Source organism: Larimichthys crocea, chromosome VII (genome assembly GCF_000972845.2).
Source record: "Larimichthys crocea isolate SSNF chromosome VII, L_crocea_2.0, whole genome shotgun sequence".
NCBI classification, from domain to species: domain Eukaryota; kingdom Metazoa; phylum Chordata; class Actinopteri; family Sciaenidae; genus Larimichthys; species Larimichthys crocea.
This window is the reverse complement of record NC_040017.1, coordinates 3,985,338-4,012,295: the sequence shown is the minus strand read 5'-3', so window position 1 is coordinate 4,012,295 and position 26,958 is coordinate 3,985,338. Positions and strand designations below refer to the sequence as shown.

The window sequence follows — 26,958 nt, the reverse complement described above, 5'->3', positions numbered from 1 at the left end:
CTGTAGCTGCTCAGCTGCAGCAGATTAGACAGCATGTAAACATACGAGCAAATGTCACTTTGTCTGGTCAGATGCTGGTTTTGTCCTTGCTCCTCAGTACCATTAACAATATGCTATCTGCTCATGACATGTGGGCCACGTTGCAAATCTCTTTACTTTCTGGGACACAAAGGTCTTTCCCAAAAGGGTCTTTCCCCGGCAGTACTCCCCAGGGTCTCTGTTAACAGCTGTGGATGGCACTCCTTATTAATGGAACCACTACAAATAAATAGGTAACCTGCCATACTGCTCTCAGGAAGCAGTCGTTGCCATAACTATTACACAAAATGACACATATTGTTTAATGTGCCGTTTTGGTGTCTTTTAGCTATTCATATAATTGTCTGACTGTTAGCCAGACACAACTCAATTTGTCTGACATCTTCTTGCGCATGTACTTTCATCTAAGGATAGTAGAGTTTTGTGAAAGCACTGTCAAAGTAGTGTCATGGCACAATTTGTTGGTAGCACCTGGTCGCGCCCTTGACTGTGTGGTTAGCTGCCTCATCCACTCTGGTCTTCTTCTTCTTATATCAGCAGATCTGCACAGATCTCAACATTGGCTTCAGTTCATTTCGATTAACAAATAGACACAAAAAAAGACTAAACCAAAAAATACTTCATGGATGAGGATTATCAGATATTGTCATGGTCTCCAAAGAAAGGTGTGTTTGCAGCAGCATGCCACTCTCCTCTGCTTTAACTCACTTCCCTTGGCATCTGCCCTCTGGCAGGCTCATGTTACGTAAAAGCTGCTCTTGACAACCAGTCAGAAATAACAAATAACAACCAGTGACCGTGATATTTGCAGCAGTGTCTGTTCATATTTATTTTGTCTTGTTCTCTTTATTTTAGGAAAAAATGCATTTCCTGTCCTGATCTTCGGACACCTCCAGTAGATTTGCAGGTCATAGAATAATACCAATAGATTGAGATACTACTGCCGAACAAAAAGACCAGCCTCTATGCATTTTTTCTATGAAGAGTTTTATATTCCACTTAATGGTAATTGGTTAGGCATAGGCTTCAATCAAGTCAACATGCCATGTGAATGCTGAAAAAGACCGTATGGAGAGGGCAAAGGTGTAGTGGCTGGATTGAGATTGTGTGAATATTATAAGCCTGTTTTAATGATAGAATGTGAATCAGCTCCACATCTTCATTACATTTGACAGACAGTCATAATTTTAGAAAATGACTCCAAGGTTAATTGCAGTGATATACAGGTCTTATTATCACCACGTATTGTGTTTACGGAAACAGAGTGAATCTTATGAGAATGATTACTATTGGGTGTAATTGATGCTGAAACTTCCAGATGACCTTTTTACTGCAGACGATGAATTTCACATTCTTAGTCTGGCTGTGGTCTCCAGGGACCAGCTATCCCCCTGCCATGCCTAGTGAGGTTTTTTAAAACTCAATTAAGCTGAAAGAAAGGGTAATTTGAGAAACTGGATTCAGAATACTGTCCATCACTCTGAGGCCACAAGAGAATGACAAGATATAGACAGCATTTTAGAGTCTTATTCAGAAGAGCTGATGAAATTTAGACTGGAGGTACCTTTAGAGAAACTTTTGAAGCAGACAAAGAGCAGAGTGACTGCTGTATTGTAAGCTTGTGTTGAGGATCATTCTGTTAGTTTTACAGTATGCTCATTTTGCTGTGATTATTTGTTATCCTAAGTATGTTGTGTCAGTTCTTGTTTTTTCTGTAGCTCTGTCTTTGTTGCAGTGACCCTACTTTACCCACACAAATCAATAAAGTTGCATCTCATTTGTACTTTGGCTGCAAAGTTTGTCCACTCTCACAGCCACTTTAGCAGAAAACAAATTGTTGTCTGGGGTAAATTAATGAAAGTCTTTGTTGAATCCTCAAATTTGCCAACCACTTATGCTGCTGGAGAAAAGAAATGTAGTTTTCCACTTTGGAAACCTACATTAATTTTAAACCATCATTTGAAATATAAGTATTTCTGATGGGTAAGATGTAAGAATATCGGCCCTATGTTGTGTGGCAGCATCATCTTTCATTGGGTTGCTCTACAGTAGCTGTTTACAGTTGTTGATGATACATAACACATACAGTAATGATGCAGCATACATGCACTGTTCTTTATCATTAAATTACCACTTTCTCCCTGTTTTTGAGAGTGATCCAATTATACCCTCTAGAGAATTACCTCTTTATTCCAACGGGTTGTTTGTGCCACATGACCCTGGTTGTGGCATAGTTGGGGGGTAAGGGTTCCTGGTAAGAACTCCCAAGTGAGGGGACCTGATGCACCTGGCGGCCGAGCCTATACCCATGGGGTCTTGTTAAGGAGTAATGTAAGATTGCCACCAGGTAAGCCTGTAAGGTTTGCTGTGTGTGCCAGGCAAAGGATGTGATCCCTAGCTACAAAACTCTCCCTCGGGACTTGGAATGTCATATTTCTACTGGGAAGAGGCCAAACTACGCTGGAGCCAATATAAGTAGATATATCCAAGTGGATAAATAGTATTGAGCTCACCTCAATGCACATCAGCGGTTCTGGAACTAGACTTGGATCGGGGGTGGACTGTCTCTTTTTCAAGTGTTGCTGGACTGCTGTTGAGATACTGACATGTTCCCTGGAGAGCAAGAGGGTGGCCAACATGTGACTGCATCTTACAGAGAAGACGGCTCTGACTGTTGCTGTACTACATGAGTAAACCTACGAGATACAGTGCACCATCCTCTTCATCAAGAAAGTGTAAGAATAATGATGGTGGATAATAAGGGTAAATCAAAGAATTGTAAAACATTTATTGATGTATTGTCACATGTCGCATGCTGCCACCAGTGTGCAGAATCAATGAACTGTTAACTGATAACTGATATTCTCTGGTTCCATGTTCTCAAATGTGATATACTGAATTTCTTTATCATAGAAAGAGTAAATTGAATATCTTGTGGTTTAAGACAGGACACAACAATAAGCAAAGACGCTGTTCTTTGCTTATTGTAATAATCATAACAACAATCTGCAGATTGATCAACACTGAAAATAATTGTTAGTTGGAGCCCTGCCTGAGTGCTGTGGGTTTGTTTTGTTGTTTCTGTTTTTGTATTTGGCATGGACTCTTGATAGATACCAACCTATTTGTTACGTTAGCATAAAGTAGTACCAAATTGGTAACTGGTACAGGGCACCTTGGCCAGTGTTCAATGACAGACACTGTGGTTTTATCTGACCTTCAGCCACATGTGAAGGAGAATCAGTTGAAGAGCTCTCACATGCTCACCAGTTTGACCACAGCTGCTGCAAATAATGATCATCAGACATCTCACGTTTACACATGCCAATACATTTTATGAATTTAACATTTATTTTTGATAATATTGTTTTTTTGTTCTATACTTCTTTACATAACATACAAAATCCCCTAATTTAAATGTAAAATCAGATCCTCTAGCATATTGTTCTTTAGCTTGCACTGCTCTCTTACTTTTTTGAATGAATACTCATACTGGAAGAAGAATAATCATAACCCTTGATATAACAATGTCTCTCAATAATGACTCAATAATGAGTCTTTCATATTATGCCGCAGAATGCAAAGTTATTTTTTCTTTGCGCTTCATTCTTTTAAACAGCATATCCTCTGTGGACTGTTTTACCTACATTTTAATTGAACTATTCTGCCTTCTTGTAGTTAATAATAAATTATATAAACACTCACACACAACCTGTGCGCACACACCTAGATGACACCTCTTCTGAGGTACATCAGAAAAAAAGGATGCAAATACGGCATAGAGGCATTCCCCAGTGATCTTTTATGCTTTTTAATTTCTGTCCCAGATACTTTTTAGCTTTAATATTTTATTTTACGTTTTTACTTTTGTTTTACCCTTAAAAAGGACTTTTCTGCCAGCTATGTGATGTACATGTAATGCATTAGATTCTGGCTCTGGACAAAACTGTTGAGCTGGATTACTCCCACATCTTCCTGGGAGGCATAAAGCTCAGGTGAGAGAGTAATCACAACTGGGAGAGGAGGCTTTCATCATGGTGTGGGTATATTTGTCATGGTGTGTCTGTGTGTGCATGTACAGTACGTCATGGTGGTCTATGAGTGAGTGTTTGTTCATGTGATGGAAGAGACTTAGGATCATATGTGTTATTCTGAGTGCGTATTGTTCAGAGGTTCACAGTCAGTTCTGAAAATCCAATGGTTGTGACCGACATGTTTTTAGCAACAACCACAAGTTCAGTTTGATTGAAGTTGTAACAAGTCTGCCAGGCTTAGTTGGAAATCTCCCAGAAGTGTGTGGCGAAGTGGTCTCCTGCCATGGTGTTTGTGTGTTCTTTGCTATTGTGTGTGTGTGTGTGTGTGTGTCTGCACGCCTGCTCATCTTCTAGAGCACCATGGCCGACGGGAGCCTTGCTGAGTGATTGACGACTGGCTGGGGAGCTTTATGATGGAGCTGTCAGCCCTGCTGTGTCGCATTCTCCTGGCAGTGGCTCTCCTGACACTCTGAGAAACACATCAGCATGCAACTTTTCTCACATCTTGTCTGAATTGAGTTTTGAGTGGAAAAATTCCACTGACCGGCTCACTTCATTCATTTTGACGACCTGTCCAGGCAAAGGAAACAGTGATTTGCACGCATAAATTGCATCCACAGAGTTACATTGGTAGTGTGTAAGTGAGGTATTTTAGTTAAAGAACACACTTTTGCAGTTAATAAGGAAGACTTTAATAGTTCTCAGTAGCTAATAAGGCTTTTGGAAGCAGATTTACTGAGAGAGAAGGAAGAAAATGTATTGATGTCTGGATGGTGAAGCTTTTTTAAAATTTGTTCAGTATATTCAATACATTAGAATACATTATCATACAATTCCTTTACATGTCAATAAGTAGTCACTTCACAAAAGTTACAGGCATACATGCTATTTTAAGCCTCCAGTTCTACTTTAAACCATCATTAGCAGCAAGTAGAGGTGTCTGAAAACAACAGCTAACAAACACCGGGTGTTCCAGGTGATAACCCAGCTGATGATGTCAAAGCCTGAAATGGTAGACTGAACATTAACGCCTTATGCTCTCAACCAAAATACAGTTTACCCACCTCTGTATTTAACTCTATACCTTGCTGCATTGACAGCAGGGGTGTAACTTCAGCTCCTTAAGCTTTTAAACCAACTTAAAGACAAACACTCTGTTAATTTTTCAGTATTCTCCAGGCATATGTGAAATAAGAAAGCTAATAATTTAACTCTTTTATTTAAAAATTCCTTTTCCTGTGAAATATTTTAATATTGTAAATTACTTATCTTGGAACTTGCCCATCATATAACACCACACTTAATCATTTGCTTGTGGGTTGTAGCTAGCAGACCAATCTTATAGTAGCAGGTAATTTATCTTATCCTAATCTCAATATGATTCAGGGGAGGTGCCAGTATTTGCTTAATCATGCCATTTTTGATTGATGAAATATGAATGATCTTATTTAAATCCCTTTCTCAACTAAACCTTCCCATGTATTCCAAATCACTATTACAATTGCAATTACTGAATCTGTGTCTTACATTCCCCTTATCTTTAACTTTATCATGTGACAAATTTAAACATCTAACTGCAGATGTTAGGATTCTTTAGTTCAGGCAAACTGACACGCCTGGTGTTGTTTTGCTCATGCTGCTCATTGTAAAACACTCCACACTCATATTATTCAGAATATATTGTATTTGATCAATAATTATATTCATTTAGTTTAATACATTAATGCAGACCAACCTGCTGCAGAGTTAACTGTCATCGGTAGCAAATGGTGCTTATTCTAAACTAACAACAATTATGCCAATTCTCCTGATAATATCAGCTGGCTTTGTTTTGAACTTTACATTACATTACATTACATACATTAAGTATAACTTTCATTTAGCTAATGCAACAATGAAACATTTGTATGCAATCATCGAACGCCTTCTAAACCTTTCTCTGTCTTCTATTTAAATACATTTTCACTGTTGGCTTAGCACGTTTTCATTATTTCATTCTACCTTAGGGTGAAATGAAATAATTTAAAACACTTTAATAACTCCTATCAGTGAGTAGTTGAAACTGCAATAGCGTTAATAGACATCTACTGCAGCACAGGATGTGCTCTCTCTCCCACACTCAGGGGGAATTCCCTGACATGAGATTTTTCTCAAATAATGTGCCTTAAACTAAGGAATGACCTTTATTGAGCTCTATGGGCAGCCAGTGGGAATTGCAGTAACATTGATAGAGCTTAGCCCCTCCTACACAAGTCTGACAGCCTCCATCCCTCCTGTTCTCCTAATAAACAGCGGTGGCCAGTAGCTGATGGACAGCAGTCACATATTCACAGTAGAGATAAGTAAGTTAGATATTCAGAGCAGATGCCTGACAGAAAAATCTATGAGCTAATACAATGCAAACTGTGGTGCCACATCTTTTTAAATAGCTTCTCAGCTTGAGAATGAAGTGAGGTGCTGTTTTGTTAGAGTCGTTCTGAAAGACAGAACTTCAGCATATAATGAGAATAGCATTCATTTATTGATGTTATCCACAATGATATTCTCCTCCCACCAAAAAACATTGTGTATTAGAGTTTTCACACCGTGCTGTGAGGTTATTTTGCCTATAATAATTCAGTCTTTTTGAATTAATTTAATTCAAAAAGATTGTTGACCGAACAACAGTCAAGATTTCCAGGGTTCTAAAATGAATGAATTTTAAGCCAAATGGTGGTCCGAAAAACATTTTATTACCCCGATAAACTCTAGTAAACTGATTTTCAGTTGACAGGAAAGCCGCAACATCATTTGCAGTGAGCGGTTAACATTCTTAAATGACAGCAATCAAAAACTATGCTGATTTAGGAGTCATCTCTGTAAATTTGGTTTAAAAATGCTACTATACTATCATAAGTCATATAACCTTTTTCAACAGCCTATAGTACTCCTTTGGTACATCTTGAGAGAAAATTACAAAGTCAGATCCGTCTTTGTTTTCCAGTTCATGACAAATGAATTGAAAAGCTCTCTTGTGTTGTCCTTTCGAATAGCCACTGCCTGCCACATTTAATTAATTAATTTATTTATCCAGAGGTTGTTTTTTAAGTCAACTGTTTGACCAGTTAAGCTTGGTCAACATTTGCCATGGGCAGTTTTCTACTGCCAATGTTAGACTATTCCCTGTTATTGTTGGAGAGCATTTGACTGGTTTGCCCTAGGCTTTATAACAGCTGTCTCCACCTGATCCACCCAACATTTTTCTCTTGGTATTTATAATTAATCTAGCTAGCTAGCTGTGTAAGAGGTTGGCATCTTCATCTCTAATCCTGTCATTTTAGCTCTGACTGGTTAATTGTTTCTCTAATCATGGGAATCAACTACCAGAAGGCTCAGCATCAGACCTATTTATACCACTGAACATTGGACATCTGTCATTCTGTGCACACATTACCAAAACCCAAACCAAATGATCAAAAAAACGTTTTAAGATTTTTATTAGCACATCTTTTTTTTAAAAAATCATTCAGTCTCTCTGCTGACTGCTCATTTTTCATACCAATATTTAAACAAATAATCATGCTGTGCCGTTCTGGGCTGAATACCTGCCTAGAAACCTCGCTTTGAGAAAACCAGGCAATTAAAGTTTTGGCAGACGGTGGGCCCCTCCCTGCACAGATGTTTGGATGAAATAAGTTCATGAAATCTACAGAGGACTCAACTTCTGTGTTCCCTCAGCTAACCTCTATATACCCATTCACAACACTCATCAGTATTGCGCTTAATAACTCTGTAATTACACCTCTGTACATAGCACCTACACTTTTACTGTAACCTGTCTGACTCCCGTTGTCGTGTTACCAGCTCTGAAGGGATCATAGGCAGACACATTCAGCACAAAGGACCGACCAGTTTTATCCTCTCAAATCACACACGCAATTTACTCAAAAAGGTGTGTGAGATGAGATGGGAGCTTCACGTCATTTCAGTCTCAATAGCATCAGAAGATATGTCTATATACTGTACTGGTTTCAAACAGAAGGCCATCCTGATCACTAGCCTGTCTCCCCTTTTCAGCAGCAGTTTCCAGATAGATTTTAAACTGTAGCCTACGGGTATTTCAAATTTAATTTCACCGTCTCAAAGAGAGCCAGTATTAACTGGTGGATTAGAGCATTAAACCACTGAAGACCCTTTGGGAAGCAGCTGGTAGAAATCCCATCCAGATAAGTTTTCTGTATATCTAAGATGACCCTACATATTTTAGCTGTAGTTTCTGGAAAAAGAAAACATGACAATAGATTCAAATTAACAAAACACATACCAAGCATACAGCAGAAGAAAATGCATTTATCGTACTTATACTTATATACTGTAAATGTATGTGAAACTCTGAAACTCAAGTGAAGTCTGTCCCTGACTTACTACGTTGAATTGTATTATTACTGACTACTGTGGCAGTAATGCTGTTTTTCCCCCCCAAATAAAAATGCTTGGGGATATATTTTGATTTAATTCCAACACACTAATTAATACAGCTTTGTGAGACTGCCTGAGGGGTTTTATTAATGAGGTGCTCAAGGGAATCCGGTCGATCCATGCTCGGACTATGCAGCTGTTGATTAATAGGTTGTTGTGGTTCTGCGCTAACAACAACCATAATGCCATGTGTGCCATGACCCCAAAATCTCCCACCAACCAGTGCCAGACCTACAACACATCTAATATCATTCAATTTCAAAGAGATTACAAAGTAGATAAATCTGTTAGCCAAGTTTACATGGGCTATTTATTCTTCAATATGTTCAGTATTTATCTGTTTGTCTCTTTAATACTCAGTAAGAAGTTTTATCTATCTCACTATCAACTTCAACCTGAGAGAAGTGTTGACTGTTTGCCTGTCCTTCATAATTAGTATGTTTACATGCACTCTAGTATTGTTTTGATCATGTTTGGGATGTTAATTTACATGGAGCACAGAGGGACATCGTTAGTGATTCCAATTTCCTAGGTCTCTAATCGTCTGCATCCATTCTGGTTAGTCATTAAGTCTGTATTTCTATATTGAGTTACCTCAACAGTCGAGGAAGTGCTCAGTTTTCTGGCTCCATGGACTCTGCTACGTCCAGTCTGCTGGATTTAGCATCACTGTATTCAAAAATGAAAGAAAAGCACAGCAATGAAATATCTTCTCTGTAGGGCTACAGCTAACTTTTTAAAAATTGTTTTGCGACATTTAATCTTCCAGGATCAATCACTTATAACAGTTGTCAGGGTCCTAGGAACTGAATCAACACGGCTAATTATTTCAGCTCTAATATTCTGTATTGCCAGTATCAGCGTTTATTTTTCATTTCATTGTGTCGATTATAATTTCAGAATTCATCATCATAGTTTGTGTTGCACTAACAAAGCACCTGGTAAGATGAAGAGCTGAGTTGAAGACGTACCTGCAAACATGGCAGAGAATGTATTGGAAACCTGGGCACATTTTATGTAACCAGACATGCCCTGCGTTTATTGTATGAAGGGTTATGTACAGATGCATCTATAGATTCAAACAACCTTTATTCGCAGGGCAATTTCAACAAACCCTGCTGTCACAAAGTGATTTATAGTAAACACACAGTAATAAAACCAGAGAAAGAAACGTGAGATGCACACACATGGGGCCAGAGCTTTTGTATGCTTGTATCAGCATGTGTGAGGACGTTAAGTCTGAGTAATAATGCTGGCTCAAAAAATCATACAGAATAATTTGTCTCCATGGGTTCTATTCAATCAACCTTCTGATAGTGCTGAGAGGCATCGGCGTAACTGGAGTGTCTCTGTGACTGTAATTGGCAAAGTAACCTGGGTGCCATGAGAGCCCTTGTGGCCCACTGCTGATGGCCTGTTGGTATCCAGGTTGACGTGAGTTCCAAAACCTGGGAGTGCCGTGGTTACCAGATGGCTGTGGCAACACTCTTCAGTCCTTTCACTCACCTGGCTGAGTAAAGACTTCCTCTAACTCAGTGCCCACAGGAAATGGTCTCTATAGCGTGTCTGCCTTCATTGCTTCTGCCAAGACTCTCGCTTCCATCCTCTGTTCATGTCTCTGAAGTCTGTTTCAGAAAAGAGGGAGAAAAAAGAGGACACAGATTTGGGCCACAGAGGCTATGAGGGATTGCTCAAAACAAGATGGCAAGATAGAGAAATTTGATGTCCCTACTTAAACCGCTGCCAGGTTGTCATCCTTATATGTGACAGGCTGTTGTGGAATGAGTCATGCTGCTTTTTTATGGTAGCTCTGTAAACAGCTCACTGCTACTGTCCAAGTTTCAGTCTCCTCAGATATACTACTATCTTTTTGAAAGGTTTTATCATTGTTATGCTTTTCAGCAAAGACTTCTTCCTTCTAAAGGATTATTCAAATTCATTCTTTTGATATTTTCCATGTTTTGGGGAGCAAGACTGTAACAAGTTAGCCCCTGGGTGTGGAGGAAAACGTGCTGCATATCCTCAGCCACTGGATACATGCATATTATTAATGTATTTGTGTGTTTTATTGATTTATGTTGATTTATTGTTCTTGGAAGTACACTATGTAGGATAGTTTTTTTGGGGGTTTGTTTGGTTTTGCTTCAGGGTAAAGAAGTGAAACTCTAGCGTGACAGTGACACATTATGCAGCAATGTGGAAAGTCAGCTTTTGGAACAGTTTGCAGATGAGAGGGATGTTTAGTTTGTGGCTTTTCTAACTTCACACGTTGTGTTTTCTCCGCTTCAGTCCCCTCATCTCCTTCTTGACAAAAGGTTACATGAAATCAGTATCAACCAAGCAAAATCAATAATGTCCGAACAGAGGTCCTCTCCCTTATTTATCTATCTGATTTCTTTGGCTTCACAGAGCATGTTAACCTTATCTAAAGGCATTGAGCAATGCTGAAAATACAGTCAACATAAGTTCAGGACTTGGCATCTTCTCTATAAATTCTTGTTCAATAAAGTTGCTTCACTCCTGTAAACAACAGTGTGGGATGTATTATAAAGTAGGAATTCATTTCTCTTTCTCAACTGCCTCCCTTTCCTCTTTTTCATGTTACTCCAGTTCCTCCCGTCATCCGAGTGTACCCAGAGAGCCAAGCCAGGGAGCCGGGAGTAACTGCCAGCCTGCGCTGTCACGCTGAGGGCATCCCCAGCCCCCAGCTAGCCTGGCTGAAGAATGGCATGGACATCGCAACCAAGCTGTCCAAACAGCTCACGCTGCAAGGTACAGAGGAGTCGAGACTTTACTGCTTACTGCATATACACTTTGTATATTTTTATTCCAGCTACTCCCACTTCCATTATTATTTTTACTACTGCGGTTACTAACATTTTTACTGCTACAGTTGCTCCTGCAATTGCTGCTATCACCACTGAAATCAATTTCACGTTTATTGCTAGCTATATGACCATGGCTATTATTGCTCTTACTTATACTGTTTCTGCTAATAATAAGTAACTTTATATGTGTAAAATAGGGCTGGGCAATACAACCTAAAATCTATATACAGTAAAGATAGATTATAATATTGTTTTTTGTACACTTGTTTCTGATATGTTTGTCCTGCTTAATTACCTCCTGAGCAGAGAAAGATGCTGGCCTGGTTCTTAGATCATGTTCTTTGGCAAAGATTTAAGGCTTCTTTCAATAAACCGTAAAAGCCAAATGCTTTCCCTTTGAGGTTGTACACAAAAACACTAAATCAGAAACCTGTCGCCGTGCTCACACAAACACAGCATGTGGCAGTCTTGTGCCACATTCTACTTTGAACTCCTATATTTTTATATTCCCCCCGAAACAAACTTCTCACCTTTCTTTCTCACATATTAACGAACTGTTATGTAACTGAGTAATATTAGCGTGGAAGTCACCTTTTTTTTGTCTGTTCTTTGTTGTTCCTCGAAGCTAATGGAAGTGAGGTTCACATCAGCAACGTGCACTTTGAAGATACCGGCGCCTATACCTGCATCGCCAAAAATGAGGCTGGCGTGGACGAGGACATCTCTTCACTATTTGTGGAGGATTCAGCGCGCAAGACTTGTATGTATAAGTTATGATGTCGGCCTCTGTTTTTATTCAAGAGATAATGGAGACATGTAAATGGAGCTTTTAATAATTTATTCTCTCAGGTTTTAATAGTTTATATCCTGTGATGCAATGACAGAGCCTCTGTGAGGAAAGCAATGGTTCTGCTATTACTATTACTAATAGTAATACTATACATATTCTCCTCATCTCCTGGTTTTGAAGCAGGAACATTGTTAATAAGTCTCAAAAATGTCACGTTCATTGCTTCTTCCCTCTAAAATATAAATGTTCTTTTCTCTTTTTTAATTGCTGTAAATTGGATATCTTCTGGATTCGGACTGTTAGCTGGACAAAAAAGACGTGAAGACATCAGCTTGTGCTCTGGAAAATTGTGATGGGCTTTTTACAATTTTCAGAATGCTTGTTATGTCCTAAACAGTATCAAACCCAAAGGTATTCAATTTACAAAGATATAACTCAGAGCAAAAGAACAAAACCCTTAGTTTGTTAGAGTGAAACCATTTGTAATTTCGTAAGCTTAAGAAATTACATTATTTTTAATTGATTGTTGTTTCTGTCAGATAATTGATAAACCAAACCTTCCTCTGTTGTGCTCCACATCTGTTATTTTTGGCATGCATACTAATTGATTAAGGTGGTATTTGATATTACTCGTCAGCTGTCAATATGCAACATTGTAACATTAGGTTTGTTACACGAGTAACCTTCTCATTCAAATTTGGAAGAATTTTTTCGGCACAAATAATGTCCTCCCTGTGAATATAATCTAACACGGTAATTAACAGTGACCTTCTCACAAATGTCAGAATCTGTCTTTAGGGTTCGAGCAGTTGTTAGTTTGTTGTTCTTTCCTGTGGGTAATTAGAGTTCCCAAACAGCATGCTTAGCGACTTTGCAGTCGAGTCACATACCTGTACGTGTGCACTGTCCCACACCTCTGCCACACCCGACGTGTTTAGATGTCTTCCCCTCGGTACGGCGCTTCCTCCGCCCAGCCTGTCACGCATCAGAGGATCATGCTTGGCAAGGTCAAAAGTTGCTCATGTGCTTTGAAGCTTTTGAAGCTCTACCGCAGGCCAAAATGGTACTAGGAGTTGGATATTGCAGACCTTTTTTAGAGTGAGCAACCCCATAGGACAGGAGTTCAAAAGGATGTCAGCAGACAGCCAGATGTAGGTGCACTACAACATTATGAAAGGTAGACGGAGGAAAAAAACAGATTTTACTACACTGTAGTTTTACTACGAGAATGACATTCTATTCAGAAACTAGTTAATGGATGTTGACAACATATCTTCCCTGGACTGACTGTCTCTGTGAGCCTGATAATGTGGGCTGCAGCCATCAACAGAGACTCTCACATCTGCTCCTAAAAATATACACCCTGACAAGTCATTTAAAGTCATTTTTTACAAATGTTTCCAGTGGCCAGCTTTTGAATTAGCTTGCATTATCTTCATATTAGGACATTCAGCATATAACATAATTATTTCAAAGTGTTGTCACTATGTCCCTGAAAATCCTTTAAGGATAAGGCTGGTGTTATTCTAGTGGTGTCAAGAGGTGTGAGTATTTATGGCAGCAGGATAGTGTATATGGAATCAGCTCAAAATAATTGGTTGTCTGCCTTTATTTGTATTGTCTTTGTGTGCTGGTTGTCTGGTTATGAATGTTTCTTGTTCTTAGGTCTCTCTTGAAACCTGATTAAATGAAGTTTATATATAACTACAGGTCTCATGTTCAGGGTTAAAAAAAGATTTCAGTACAACAATGGAGTTCTGTAGCACAGAGGAATAAGCTGTCAGCCTTTGAATACATAGAGCAGACTACAGTAGACAGTAACACTTAGTAGGACCAACAATCTGGACTCACTTTCAATGTATAACGTGAGGAACTTATGAATAAAACACTAATCACTGCTAAGATGGCTCATACATATGGTTAATTACCAGTTAAACTGAATTTTTTAATTTTTCTGCACATAATCGTCCCTGCTTCTATACATTATTCTTTATTCATTCCAGCTGTTTGCTCTTTGTTGTAGTGCAGTTTTTCATTGTGAAGCAGATGTTCCTCTTTTTTTTTAGACTTTTGCACCTGGTCACAGATCTCAGGTTGCTTTGAAATCAAATTTATCAAAGCAACAGAAAATACATGCTTTTATTTGGTATTGAATCCAATATAACTCAGAATTATTTGCTGGAAGTTAAACATTGCCTGCCTCCAGTAACTGTACAGAACATAGAACATCCAGATGATGAATTATTAACAGCAAAAAAAAAAAAAATGAACTTGGTGCATAGGTCAGTACAATGAAAATCACAGATGTTTCATTTTTCCACATCACTCTACCAGCTTCTTCTTCACACAGAAATCATGAGAAAGAAATCAAGAGGTCTGGGAAAAAGAGAGAGACAGAAAGAGGAACCCCAGATTGTTCAGCTTTACAGGTATAATTAGTTTAATCGTCACAAAAGGTTAAGTCAAGTGAAATTTATTTCTAAAGTGCTACAGTAGCTTAAAGTGCTTTTTAACAAAGTACTTTACAGCTGACAACTGTGTGCAGGAGTGAGAGAGAGAGGTGACAAAGAAAGCACTGTAAACTATTTAACAAACACTGTGTGCACTCAGAGTCTGAAGAGTTTCAGCTTGTAGAAAGATGCTCATCAATGCCTGTTTTCAAAATGGAGTGTATTAAGCAATTATTGTGTAGTAAATGTCTATATAGACCAAACAATATATGATATCCCTAGATATGTATAGGAGCCTATGAATCTAGAGCTGAGGAGAAAAACATATTTGAGTGCAGCCTTGTTTATGGCTGTGCAAGTGCTGATATAAGAATGTGAAACAAACAAACATAAAACTCATTAAATCTGTGAGAAGGCTGCGGGGTTGAGTTCTGACCCTCGCTTGTCATTTGCATTATCTTGGCATTTGATTAGCCACTGGAGATGGACAGATATTTTTATTGGGCTCGCCAATAAGGGGGCGGCTGGGTGATATTTTCTCGGAAAGCTGCCAACTGCCGTCAATACATCAGCGTTTAAGGCCAGAACAGTGCAACAAGGAGAGTCTGAGCTGCTCATGTGTATTGTAATACTCAGCAAACTTGCCTGTCATTGTACTCTGCAGCTGGTATCTGGTGTTTTTTTCGTGTTAGAGGACATTAATATGTTTAACAAGCTGTTATTATAAAAAATAAGAACAATAGGGGGGAAAACAGCAGTACACTGGCATTTGGTACAGTGTGTTTAGTGCAAACAGATCTTGAAAATATGTTCATTTGGCTCAAGTTGCTGGATGTGTTGCTTTATACGGCCCAATCACCATCTGCAGTTTAAACACACACCCTGCTGTGAGATGAAATAATTTGTGCACACTCAAAGTATAAATAATAATTGGCTCTTGCACACATGATTGTGAAATTATCTCACAAAGCCACAAATCTCAAAATATGTTTTTCGCAAAACACTTAATAATGAGGTCTTTTCTTTTTACTAATGCACAACAAACAGAATAACATACAAACATCCTTCTCAATTCACATCACTTCATTAACCTCAGTCCCAAACAGACATGTTACAGCTCATATTTAAAAATTAATACTAATAAAGAGATAGAAAAAAATATGTGCTTTCATAACTTTACAAGTAGTTGTTAGTGGAACACCAAATGAAAGATTCTTTTGATGTAGGCTCTTCTTTGGGTCACATAAAACAGGATTAATGATGTTCACCCATTCATGAATCTCTTTTCTTTAAACACTGTTCAATGCAGTTTATTCAGGGTTATGGTTTTTTCAATAATCACAGAGCATTGGAAAATCTTTATGTGCTTTTAAGTTTTATCTGAAGTATACAACTTTAGTCTATTGCTATTCCCATCTTGCCTTAACATTATCACTACACTGTGGCTATACGTAATCACATTTATGTTTTTGCTTGTTTGTTTGCAGTTTTTTGGCCCTGTGTATGGTAATTGGGTTTCTAAACAGAATTCCAGTACTTGTAGGAGGAGTGATTATTTCACACAGTGATTTCACCTCTATTTATTAATTAATTTTCTTAAAATAACGCAAATTTAAAGGTGGGATCAGTCATACTGGAGAGACATAGTTGATTTCTGAGTGTGATTCCCAGGTCATTAAATACTGACGTTAATGGGAAAGAAACAAAATAGCTCAGAGAGAGCCACAGGTGGTGTTCGTGCTGTGAATGCGACTCAACAATTAACCATCTTCAAGCCACCAACCAAGAGTGTCTGTATTGATGACCTCGGAGCACGTTCGCCACCTGTTGTGTTGTGTGGCTGGCTCCAAGTCACTTTGTTTGTTTCATGGGAAAGACACTCAGCAATTAAGTATCTTTCTATATTTTCTCCAGTATGACTGAACCCACATTTCAACTGAGACAAACCTCTTGATGTCACAATAAGTCTGTTTGCTGTCCGCTGAACATTTGAGTACTTTTACATTTCAATCGTCTCTCGTCCGTCTCATAAGTTTGCATAAGCGTAGTAGGGAAAAGCTAGTGACAGAATTACCCCTTCGACCATGGACAGCGTCATTGTTGGTTCAGAACCATAGGCAGTGCTGAGAGTGAGAGAGGTGTAAACAGCAGTGGGGGGTGGCTGGATGGGTTGGGAGTGGGTTGTTGTGTCTCTGTCAATATTACCAATCCTACGCCCTTGGTCTGTCCTCTCACTGCGTTGTCACTCTGCTCCAAAACAAACACACACACAGTGGGGAAAAAAGGTCAGAACCAACACAGAGTTTTCTTTCACTGATAAAGTCCTGCTTCCAAAATGAAATATTTTATACCAAATGTTGATACTTGATGGTCTGGTTATATTTTGGCCAGTATTTAAAATCTGTAAATAATTACCATGCTGCACATGCATAAGTTCCAATTAAGATAAAAATATATGCTTACTATCACATGTGCTATTCTCATTTATGAAAATGCAATAAATAAAAAAAATTAATTTAGAAAAATTTAGAACATATGTGTGCCTCACTTGTGTCACATAAATCACAGTCATGTCAGAATCCTCATTCAGACCCACAGGCTGGATTACAACTAGAGTGTGAAAGCAGATTAGCTCCATATGGCATCATGTTCTGGCAAGAGAGGCTCTCTAAAGTCATTGGACCAGTTCTTATCCATCTATAGATCCAGCATTTGGTTTGATATCCTGGCTTCAGAGAGAGACTACAAGGACAAATATGATATAATCAATAAGATCTGACCATAACTACACCAAAACCCAAACATATCTAAACTTAATCATGTCTAACATAACACATAAGTTTAAGCATTTCAAAGGTAAATCCCCAAATCTATCATACCACAAGATACAGTAAACAGATGTATTTATAAGAATAAAAACATCAAATAAATGAATAAATATGTTTTTTAACTACATTCGTTTGTCAGAACATGTTCAGCATATTTGTGTCTATTTTGTTCCTCCCTGTCACTTTCCCTTTTCCAGCTTTTGCAATACGCACTCGATGTTCACAAGAGCTGACTTAACTGTCTCAAATCAGAGATATCCACATTAATAAAACGAGTGGCATTTGCCTTTAAGTAGCTTCAAGGATGCTTTCAACCCATGAGTTTCACACTATGATCCCACAGAAGTTGAGATGCTTGGTAGGCATGTAGTGGCACCAGACTACACTTAATTGAATAGCATTGATCTGAAACAGACACAGACTGGAATGTCACGTTGTGATTATGCTTTTAGAAATCTGACCTCATCTATGGTCTCATTCTGTGAAAGCATTATGTTTATGACCTGCCTTGACTTTCTCAATCAGACACACGGATAAGAGAGAGAAAGCTGAATCACAAAGTCAGTTGTCAAAGGGCTGAATAAGGTATTAAGCCGGAGATGAACTGAAAAAAGATGAGAGATTCATGAGTGAGGCATGAATGGTCTCCTATAGATGATTTCACCACTGAGGAGCTTGAAGGTCAGAACCTTCTCTTCACAGACACAGCACTAAAGTGAATTGTTTTTCTCTCAAATTTACCCAAGCGCTTCGTTGTTTGGGAAAACCTGAGCAGTCACTATTCTGAGATCTCTTTCACACACAGTCTGTCACCAGCAGCGCCATCCATCTCTGACAGTCTGCTGCTAAACTGGCATAAATATCTGCCCTTCACAATGTGCCAATTATTTCTGCAATGTCAGAGGATCTGCAAGGCTCAGAACGAGCGTTTGTTGCTTTTGTCCCTCCACTTTAAGTCTCTACATTATGCTGCACTTCAGGCCTACTCTCAGGGACCTGAAGAGCGCTGTATAGTGTCTGTACTGGCACAAGCCTATGTCCCTTTTTCCTCTTTAGCTGTAAGTACCCTTCTGGATCAAATAAAGAAAGTAGAACAGAGTGAGGACATTTAATAGCATATACAGTGTCTTGATCATAATATGAACTTAACTCAGTTCAGATGCATTACTCTGACATCAACTTGACTTTTCCTCAGATACAACAATTCTAATAATTGTCTGTCAGTCCACTGAAACAATGAATCCTCCCCAACAGACTCATGTCATTTAAATTGAAAGGTCCGCTATTGTTCCTGCATTTCTGAAGTTTTTAAATAATGAAATGTCTAGTGGGATATGATAGACACTTTATGACAGGTTTGAGCATGTCTGATTAATGCAGTTCGTTTTGCCATACTTGTTGTGTTGGTATTGGTTTTGATCTGCTCCAGAATGTAATGGACTATTCCTTGGCTCATGCTACACCTTTCCAAGTTTCATGAAAACAGTGCAACTCCTGTCCTGCTGACAGGCTCATGACCTCCTCGGTCCAGGTAGAATCATTCTGCATTATTTTTAGTGTTATTTATGGCTTTCAGTGACTGATCTAAGGAAGATTCCTTGTTTGTTCTTATTGTCTTTGTCTATGAATTATATACAAATAACGTAATTTATACTAGTTCGGTATCTTATGTACTGAGCAGTTATTGTTATTTTGTAGGTTGTGTAAGACTAAAGTTTGACTCTATGGCCATTTCACTCTTAACTGGTTCTCATTAGAAAGGTAATTAGCATAGAGGACATAACATTGCAGCAGCACTGCTATGTTATTTGTGGGCACTGAGCTGTAAGCATTACTGTTGAACCCTTGCATATAATTAATACTTTAATAAGATTTCGAAACTAATTTATGGTTTGTGTTAGACATATCTGTGCTCATAGCTGCTGAAATATTTTGATGGGCTAATAGTGACTGGTTAACTAAGGTTAATGTAACATAGATATAAATAAATAAAATTTATTTTTGGATACACACAGTGATGATGAAAAAAAGAAAACAAAAAGGCAATGAGCTGAAGGAGGTAGTAAAAGGATAAGCTTGTTCTACAAACTTATTTTCAAAGAAATAGCGGGCCAACAGGTCACCAGCACCGTTGACTCTCGGACTCCCAGTTCAGGCTACCCTACACTGTAGCCTTTTTCGCAAATGATATAACATACATTAAGCATCAGGTCAAGAGGTGAGTATAGTACTGCCGATCTGTACATTCCGGCTTCATATTCTCCTCTAGTCTAGTCTGGTCTGGCCTAGTCTAGTCTAGTCACAGCTCCAGCTCGAACATTTTCCCATATTTGACTCCATATTATGTTTTCTTCACTTCAACAAAAAACATCTCCGCTCAGAACTCACGACTTCTTCGAGACATTTTTCCACTGGTTTCTGTAGAAGATCTGTCTCTGATATATTGTTTCTGTTACCTTGTCGCTGTTTTGTTTAGCGTGCTGAGTATTTGCAGACAATTTACATCGCATCTGTTACCAAGATTATTTCCAATATAAATTGAGTTGTTTGTAGAATTTCAATCAGAGGCCAGAAACAAGGAAACCAGTGTGAGATCATTTCATCCTATCGACATGATTTTCTCCGCTATAAAAACATGACACAATGATGCAGACAAATATATTGTGAAGTGTAGAACATGGCAAGTAACTGTCGGATCACTGTTTTTTGATGAATAACCCTCTCACTCCTCTCAAAGACTAGTCATGGTATTTCACCCTAATAAATCCCCTTTATTGCCCTTTTCCAACCTTTTTATGGTCTCTATTTTATAGACTTTGCTCTATACACTTTCCTGTGCTCTCTCTAGTCTACTCAGTGCCATCTTCCTCATACCTCAATGTCTTGTTTTCACACTCCTTACAGCATTTCTCAAACATTTTTGCTTTTTTAGTTTAGGCTTTTGTTTCAATCAAACTGTTGATTTCACAGATTCAGACAGAGAGGAAGATCTAATCAGTGAAATCCACTGGTGAAGTGATTGGTTGGAACAAAGCTTTGCAATCTCCCGGGGCTCAGTGGCACCACAGAGAACCACAGCTCCACACCGGAGTTTTCACAAAGCTGTTATATTCTGCATGGGCCTTCATGCTGTCTGCTTCATATTCTCTGAAAAGAGAAGATCAGCTTGTGAAAAAATAGCTTTCATGTAACCATCAGCGGTGTCCCTCCCCATCACACTGGGCTTTCACACAGTGTTGGACACACTGTCAGCAACAAGTAGCTCTAACCCAGCAGTAACGCTATCCACAGTGTCAGCAGTCTGCTGCCTGTCGACTGGGTTTCATGGCTAAAAGCTTTCTTAAATGAAGAGTGTAATATTCATTTCAGAATATTTCTGATGGTGCATTATAATACTAAAAAGTATACTTATCGTTTCATTAAGTAGATTCAAAACAAAGACCAGAGGGCACAAAAACAAAATAAAAAGAATGTATAATTAATTATTTAAGTGATTTACATTAGTATGTAAAACTGAACAAAAAGGTTATACAGTTTTCACCCTAGGTGATTTTACAAACATTATATGTCATATATTAGATATAAATCATTAAACAAAACATTGTAAATTTGATAAGATAGTAAGTAAAATCTAGCTTTCTCATCACTGTAGGTGGTTTATATTCATTGCACAGACAGATATGTGTGTCTCCATGTTTCCCATTGCAGTTTTTATTTTTAATGAGCACTTTTATTTTTCAAGCTTTCGCCAGTAAATTGTTTTGGGATTTTTTTTTCTTCCAATGATTATGTCTTTTGAATACTTTTCCTCTTTAGGAGATGATACAACCTTCAATCCCTTAAAGGCTTTCAGCTCTAATTCTAGTGCAGCCAGTCTTGTTAAATTAAAACCTTTCTTGTACCGTCTACCTGACTGTAAGTAGTACTGCCAGGGACCTGCTGTTGATGTTAGCTCTCAATCTTCAAGCGCCCTTGAATGTGTGAAGCACAGAGTTGCTAAAAGCCACAGAGCAAAAAAAAAAAATTTGGCTGAAAAATGGCTGAGCAAAATATAAAAGCTGAAATACTTTTTGATCACTACCTCAGTCATAACTGTGTGCTGTGCTGAGTGAAGAAGCAAAGAGAAAAGCACAAATGGATGAAACTGATATTTTTCATCAGCGTTCACTTAAACACAAGAAAGGCCAAGCCACCATCAGTTGGTGGCCATTTTGAATCAAACACAAAACATCTCCGTCGTTTCTCCCTGACTGTATCGACTGTCATTAGAATAGAGTTAGAATTAGAATTAGAAAGAAAGGAAAAGTATTGTAAAAAAGGTAAAACACTAAGAGAGCAGAATTAGAGAGACTAGTACCAGCACCGATGATAAAGACACATTTCTGTTTACAGGCTCTGCCTAAGAACCAAAAGCAGTGGGTGCTGAGGCATCTTAACCCAGGCCTGGTGTACTGTAAGTGGATGTTTGGCAGGTACATCTAAAGTCTTTTTGGCGTAGCTGCAGTAATGGGTATGTGGTGGACCTGACCTGCATGTTATCAATTACTGCACTGAAAGGATATTTATTTTGTATCAATGCAGAAAGCATGCAAAAAGAAAGAGGAGGACATTTATTTATTTTCTCTTTCGGTGGCATTTCCTCATTGTTACTGCTTAAAGGAAGAAGTGGGCACTGGGCTTTTCACAATTGCGGTTTATCAGTGATAAAGTATTTGTGTATTGCTTATAATTAAAGTAGAAGTTACTGCAGGGGTCAATGTTTCCAGGAAACCGGGATAATCTCTGGAAAGAGTAGCACACCCTGCACACCCAAGGCAGTCTTCCTAAGTTAAATTTTGCATTTCTGTCTACTGTGACCCAATTACTCTACCTATATTATGTATGTGCTGTCTTCCACCATGCCGCCGTGGTGAACACCACAGGCTGTTTGGCCCACTGTCGCAGCAGCGTGCTTTCGTAAACAAATTGAATTTATGTAACCTTGCTGATGGGGAGGAACTGCAGAGTCCAGGCTGGCTGGTGAGCGTGGCATTCCCAGTGTTTGGGGCCCAGTGGAAACACAGTTATTACGACCAGAAAGACTGAACTCACCGCCTACAGTGGCAGCCAGTTTGTTTTGTTATATGGATGATGAAGTTGATGTATGGGCTCCTTGTATGCGCACAACAGCCACAGTCTTTCTGCCAAGTGATGAATAGCATCAATACTGTGGGCTATTGGAAAAGACCAGGGCACACAAGATCTCATCTCAACTCCTCTTTTCCATTTTCTTCATTTTCCATTTTTGGCACATCTCAAATAAATTGTATTGTTTTCCGCTTTGTTTTGTCCTTCCTGTCCTCCTTCTCCCGTCCCTCTAGCTATAGACCCCACTCCCTTTGTGTAACTTTTAATAAGCTAAAAGGTATGCAAGAGTGCGCAGGAAACACTTGACAAAGCACTTTTGAAAGATTAAGGCTGACTAACGGCATAGTGGTGTCTCATTGGCTTTGTCTCCCCCCCTTTTCTTTCTCTGCATCTGTCCACCCGAGCAAGAGGCTGTGGAATGAGCATTGCAATAGAAGCGAGATTAGAATCGGATGTGAATTGGACTGGAGATTGGTTTGTAGACTGAAAATGCCTGAAAATGGAAGATGGGGTGGAAGCAGAGGGAAGACCGGGGGACAGATGAACAATGAGAGAGAAGGTCACAAATAAAAAGGTAGTGTGGGAGAATAGGGCTGCTGGTGGGCTGGAGGATGAGAATGATTTAGCAGAAGATGCTCTGATATTTGCATGTAAAATAAGTTTATAATGTCTTTAGATTCTCTCCTTATCACATTATTCTTCAGTCATGTAATTTTAAGTAATGACTTTCCTCTCAAAGTGCCCAGTGCCTGCTATGAAACCCAACAGCTGGTCTGTTTTAGGTCGTCCATTAAAGCACTCAGGGTATTTTGTGGCTTTTATTCTACATTCCGTGTCATTACTGACAGTTAAGTGAATTTAATGAGAAATTACCTGTTATAGGAGCCAAAGCTGGTTTTGCCACTGAAGAAAGAGCACACTAATCCCTCCTAATGACTTATGATTATCATCTGGGTCTGAAACCTGTAGACTACTCATGGGTGTCTAAGGCGGCTTAACCATAAAACTCATATCGAGGGATGATGATCTGATGTCTGAGATTTTATTCTTCAGACTAGAATTTCACATCTCTCCACATAAGCAGCTGCAGCATCCAAAATCATAAACTGTTTTACAGTACTTGTAGTTTGTTGACTGCACTCCATTTTCCAGTGTTTGGTATCAAATTATTTCCAAGCAGAGGGCTCTATTGATTATTTGTTGCACTAGGTGTCAGAGAGACGGTTTCCATAAAACTTTCATGCGGTCTGCTTTCCTGTTTGCCTCAATAGGACTTAGTGTTTGGGTGTTAACTCCCACAAAGGGAACTTATTGATTCTTGTATTGATTTCCAACCATTCTTTCCTCTTTTTCTCCCTCACAGTGGCAAACATTTTGTGGCGAGAAGAAGGTACGTCTAGACTGCTTCTGCCTCAATATAGCATTCATTAAACTGAGTTAATTGAATTTTTGTAATAGGGTTACTGAACTGTGGTGAGAAGGATTAAATGATTTGATGCTTTGAAAATAGATAGCAATGTTATGGGCTTATTTCTGTGACAAATGTTCATACTGCTGTGCAATCTCATCAGCTATTTTAGGTATGCACTGTAACAGGACTGTTCTTGCTGTCTCTCCAGGTCTTGGCATTGGCAACATGTTCTATGTGTTCTATGAAGATGGGATTAAAGTTATTCAACCCGTGGCATGTGAAATACAACGGCACATTAAACCCAGCGAGAAGCTGCTGGCTCTGCAGGTGAGTAGTCGTGCAAAAGCAACATTCTGTTTTTTTTTTAAATGGTGACTCAGTTTTATGATGATTCATTCTGAGCTGGTCTCGACCATCCCAACCATCTGTGTGAGTTGAAGCTGTGAGGAGGAGCACTTGGACCTGACTATTGTCACAGAGCATCTTTACTATGTAGTGCAGCACTGCGAGGAGTTGAGAGCTGCTGATTTTTCCTGTTTGACAGTTTTCTTTTAATATTACCCTCAGTGTTACTCAACACAGAAAACAGTCTCCTGGATAATTTAACAATAGTTAAATGGTTTGGTTATCAATGTGTATTATTACATGTATTATATAAGAGCACTTATAAAACAGTAACCTTGTTTTATCAGGTTTAGGACGATTGATCGATTAATGATGCACACTTGTTTCATTTACATTGGTGCTCTTTCTATTCTTTCCTATCCTTTCCACTGAATATGTGATGTTTCCATCAGAATAATTGTGATTATGATTTTTGCTATAATCAAGCAGTACGGTGTTCATTTTAGGATGTCCTCAGATCTCAGTATATTATTATTGTAGCTATTCTCAGCAATCCACGTGAATTTGCTAGAAGACTAGGAACCAGCTATGATTTTGTGTGTTAAGTTGACTGACGAGACGTGCGGTTTCGGTTTCGCATTCGTTGCTTGGTTCATGTGAGGATGAGGCCGTTTCGGATGATGCTGTTTTGTGTCAGGTTGAGGCCGTTTTGGATGAAAATGACAAAGGTTTTTCTGAGACTGAGTGACTTTTAGGCGACTCTGATGCCTTTTTGTTTGAGTCTGACACCTGAGTCTAAGATCTGAGGATGTCCTAAAATTAACACCGTAAAGCAGTCCTAACTCATTTCCATCAGAAGCAGATAGCAGGAGAAAGGAAGCACTGTATGCCTCCTGGCCTTCAGCACCAAAACAACAGACAGACAAAAAAAAAAAAAAGCTGGTGGCTGGTAAACAAACATTTAGCAAAATATATTTTTCTCAGAAGAGCAAAAACAGAGCCAAAGGAGATGTAGTCAGATGGCCAGAAACACAACTTCAAATGACGATTGAGTGTTCCTTTTACACATCTGTTTTATTAGATTATCTGGTTCTTTGACAAGATTCCCTCATGTGATAAAATATAAACAGTGTTGGAAGTCTTTGTCAGGCATAAATCACAACCTTTATAACACGAAGCAATAAATACTAAAACATTTATGATGCTAATGCTTTCACGCTGAACTCACACACACGCTGTGGATGAAAAGAGTTTTGAAATTGCAAAAAAAGTGGTAATACAGGACTCTGATTTAATATTTGCTGGCTTTAACAAGCAACACTTTAAGCATCCTGACCCAGGTACTAAAATCAATCATTAGCAGTCAATATAGTTTGTACTGGGATTTGGCTGAGATTCTTATTCAAATGCAGCCAAGCAGATGAAGGCTCAGTGTTCTGCTCGAGAAAAGGCTTTGCTGTTGCACTTGTAAATTTAGAGGACACGAGCTCCAACCACTATACCACCAGCTTAGATATGATATGCACCCAGAATTATATGTTCGAGCTAGAGCACCTGCATGATGAATAGTAATGTCATCGTCTGATCCTACAAAAGGAAAAAGAGTGCTGCTTTCTCTCTCTATTGTCCTTCTATATATATATATACTATATACATTATAGAACACAGAGAAAACTGAATTAAAGTAACAGACCAACATCAAACACATGGAACTATAAATGTATGTATGAAAAGTATTCAAAGTTGTTTAAATGTGTTTGGAGACACTTAAAATCTACATTAATAGTTTTTTTTTATCTTTATTATGTGGCCATAAAGGGCAGTACAAAAAGCTTTATACACAATAAAGACGTATCGCATTATAAAGATGTAACCGCACACTTGTTATACAACCAGCAGACAAAGACAACATTAGCATTTATCTGGAGGCGTGCTTATTTCGTGTTTATGTCCTATAGTTCAATGTTCTGTTAAAAGAGACCATATCTGGCTGTATAGTAGGTTTATCAGATATTTTCTACTGAAGACCGCTTCCTGTTGATGCTGGAAACTGTGCAGATGAGAGGGTTCAGACTGAACCACAGTAAAGTTGTGCACCATAAAATGAAAATAATGACCTTAAAGGTGCTCGCTAGAGTTGAGGTGGGGTGAGATGTATGTCTGTTTGGATATTACACATAGTATATATTTCTGTTGTTAACACACAATATTGATTAGTGCAGTTCTAAAGCGATTATTGATAGTCACACATGTTCTTCTAGGTTATACTGCTAGCTACAGAAAACGGTGCCCAGTGGACACCTTACAGTGTCGAGCTAGTCTGTTTAATTTAGTCCAGTGACAAACCACATGCAGTCAGAGCGGGTTTCACCTCTCAGCGGACTCTTTACACCCAGCAACCCCTGCTGAGGTACCGTTTATCACTAAAGCTCTCAAGCAGCAAAATATTCAAAGCGGGTTGCTGATAGATACCTGTTAGCTTTACATGTGTTCTCAAATGGACGATTTCCTCTGAGCCGCCTTTCATCCTGGACCCCTGTGCTTATTGGATAGCTGTTGCACATAAAGCGACGGCATGAATTCACAACAATCAGCCGAGCATTCCTCTGAGATGTGTGTTTGTATTAGGATATCAAGCCAGTGCTGTC

At 38.7% G+C, this 26,958-nt stretch overlaps 1 protein-coding gene across 4 annotated transcripts in view; it reads left to right on the top strand.

Annotated features, from left to right (window-relative positions):
* Window positions 1-26,958, top strand: part of fstl5 (follistatin-like 5) — a 163,141-nt gene that overhangs the window by 117,750 nt on the left and 18,433 nt on the right. For all 4 annotated transcript variants that reach the window (XM_019260614.2, XM_027280893.1, XM_019260615.2 and 1 more), the window contains 4 exons: window positions 11,142-11,303; window positions 11,985-12,119; window positions 23,918-23,944; window positions 24,174-24,292. In XM_019260614.2, coding sequence (XP_019116159.1) covers window positions 11,142-11,303; window positions 11,985-12,119; window positions 23,918-23,944; window positions 24,174-24,292 — 443 coding nt within the window. The remainder of the gene's footprint in view (window positions 1-11,141; window positions 11,304-11,984; window positions 12,120-23,917; window positions 23,945-24,173; window positions 24,293-26,958) is intronic.